The following is a 1921-nucleotide window of genomic DNA, read 5'->3' as shown; positions in this document are numbered from 1 at the left end:
CGGGGTCAGTTCTCGGTCCAGGGCCCCATCTGTCACCAGCTTGTAGTAATTATTAGAAGAAGAATGAATCTTGAATGGAACGTTGCTACTTAATTTACACGTGACTTCTGCATTTTCACCCGAATCCCAGTCCCTTGTTTTGAAGAGGGCCACGACCATTCCTGGACGGGAATCCTCCAAAATGTGATCAGAGAGAGACGTGATGATTATTTCCGGGCTGTTGTCGTTTTCATCTAAAACTTCTACAATTACTTTGCACCGTGTAGAGAGAGATCCTCGGTCCTTTGCTTCTACATCCATTACGTATCTTTCTACTTCTTCAAAATCCAAGGGCTGGTGAGTTACAATGTTTCCTGTTGCAGAATCCAGAGAGAACACCTGCTGCGCTTTATCAGCCACACCGAGGAAGGAGTAGGTGACCTCTGCGTTGGAGCCTTCGTCTTGGTCAGTGGCGCTCACCCTCAGCACAGAGGTGCCTGGGGGCACATCTTCCGGAATGCTGACCCTGTACACACTTTGGCTGAACACAGGGGTGTTATCATTGGCATCCACCACCAGGATTCGGATCTGAGCAGTGCCGCTCTGGGGCGGATCCCCACCATCCAAGGCTGTTAGTACCAAGTGGTGCGAGCTCTGCATTTCTCGGTCCAGGGTCTTCTTCAATATTAATTCTGGATATTTGCCACCATCGGGATTGTCTTTCACCACCAATGAGAAATATTCATTAGGACTTAGTTGGTATTTGCTCAGTGAATTCATATTAATGTCAGGATCTTTTGCAGAGTCAAGAATTGTTCCTGTTCCTGGGCTGACAGATTCACTGATTTCTAAGTTTATTTCATCTTTAAGGAATCGAGGGGCATGGTCATTAATATCCTCAACAACCACAATGATATGGAAAATGTTTAAGGGATTTTCCACCACGGCTTCCAACTGCAACTCACATCTTCTCCTCTCTCTGCAAATCTGCTCGCGGTCTATTCGGTCCTTCACCAGTAAGTCCCCGCTCTCCCTGTCTATACTGAAAAGCAGTTTCTCCGCGCTAATTCGCAGCTTCCTAGAGGACACATCCAAGACACTCAGCTTTAGATCTTTGGCGAGATTCCCCACCACCGAGCCCTTGGCCAACTCCTCAGGAATTGAGTAGCGGATGGGCTCACAGAGTGCGCGGTAGAACAAAGGCAGCAGGAAGGGAAACAGTACCTGCAGCCGGCCGGCCCCGCGTCCCTGTGCGCAGCTCCCTCCCATAGCGCGCTCTAGCTCTCGCTGGGTCCCAGTCTTCCCAGTTGGAGAAAGTGCACACTATCACGCTGGAAAACCATTCAGCCCAGGACAGGCGGAGTCCCCAGTCTTGGGGCTGGGAATCCGCTTGTGCTCGGCGAGTCTGCACCACTCGGAGCCCTAGTGTATGAACGGGTTTCCTTCTGTGTTGGTGGCTGCACAGGAAATTCTAGGCTAGAGGCTGAGGATTCCCGGGCGTCGGCGCTTGCCCTGCACTGGCCGACAGCGGCGCCCAGAGGCCTCGTGTGGAACCGCAGCCTAAGTTTTCTCCATTTCAGGAAATCTTTTTCTTTCAATGTTAGGAGCTAAAATATTTGACTCTTATTCCTCAGTGATTGCGTTTTCATCATGAAACATGCTTTTACCATCGTCAAAACTATGTATTTTTATATTTTAAAAATTTACATAAATGTGAAAAGATAAAAGTATTTCTTTCAAAAGTCAACAAAAGATTGTAAAGTGAAAAGTAGGTCTCTATCTCATGGTCTACTGTTATCCAGTTCTTCCATCCAGAGGCAATCATTGTTTTTCCTTTTAAGAGTAAATTATTTACAAAGGCAAATACTGAAGATAAGCAAAAAACCCACATTTTTTTTTGGTCTTCGATCCTAGTTTATATTCGGCTAGGAAGTATTAATCA

The 1921-nt window shown here is 47.1% G+C and overlaps 1 protein-coding gene across 5 annotated transcripts in view; it reads right to left on the bottom strand.

The window, feature by feature from the left end:
• LOC102757680 (protocadherin gamma-C4) overlaps window positions 1-1921 on the bottom strand; it is a 130930-nt gene that overhangs the window by 71632 nt on the left and 57377 nt on the right. The window contains exon 1 of one of the 5 annotated variants that reach the window (XM_015572607.1): window positions 1204-1438. The exons of the other annotated variants lie outside the window; for them this stretch is intronic. Coding sequence (XP_015428093.1) covers window positions 1204-1248 — 45 coding nt within the window. The 5' untranslated portion in view covers window positions 1249-1438. Of the gene's footprint in view, window positions 1-1203; window positions 1439-1921 lie in introns of those variants that run through there. 5 annotated transcript variants of the gene reach the window in all.

Source organism: Myotis davidii, unplaced genomic scaffold, assembly GCF_000327345.1.
Source record: "Myotis davidii unplaced genomic scaffold, ASM32734v1 scaffold89, whole genome shotgun sequence".
NCBI classification, from domain to species: Eukaryota; Metazoa; Chordata; class Mammalia; order Chiroptera; family Vespertilionidae; genus Myotis; species Myotis davidii.
The sequence above is the reverse complement of the archived record's forward strand: the minus strand, read 5'-3'. Positions and strand labels throughout refer to the sequence as shown.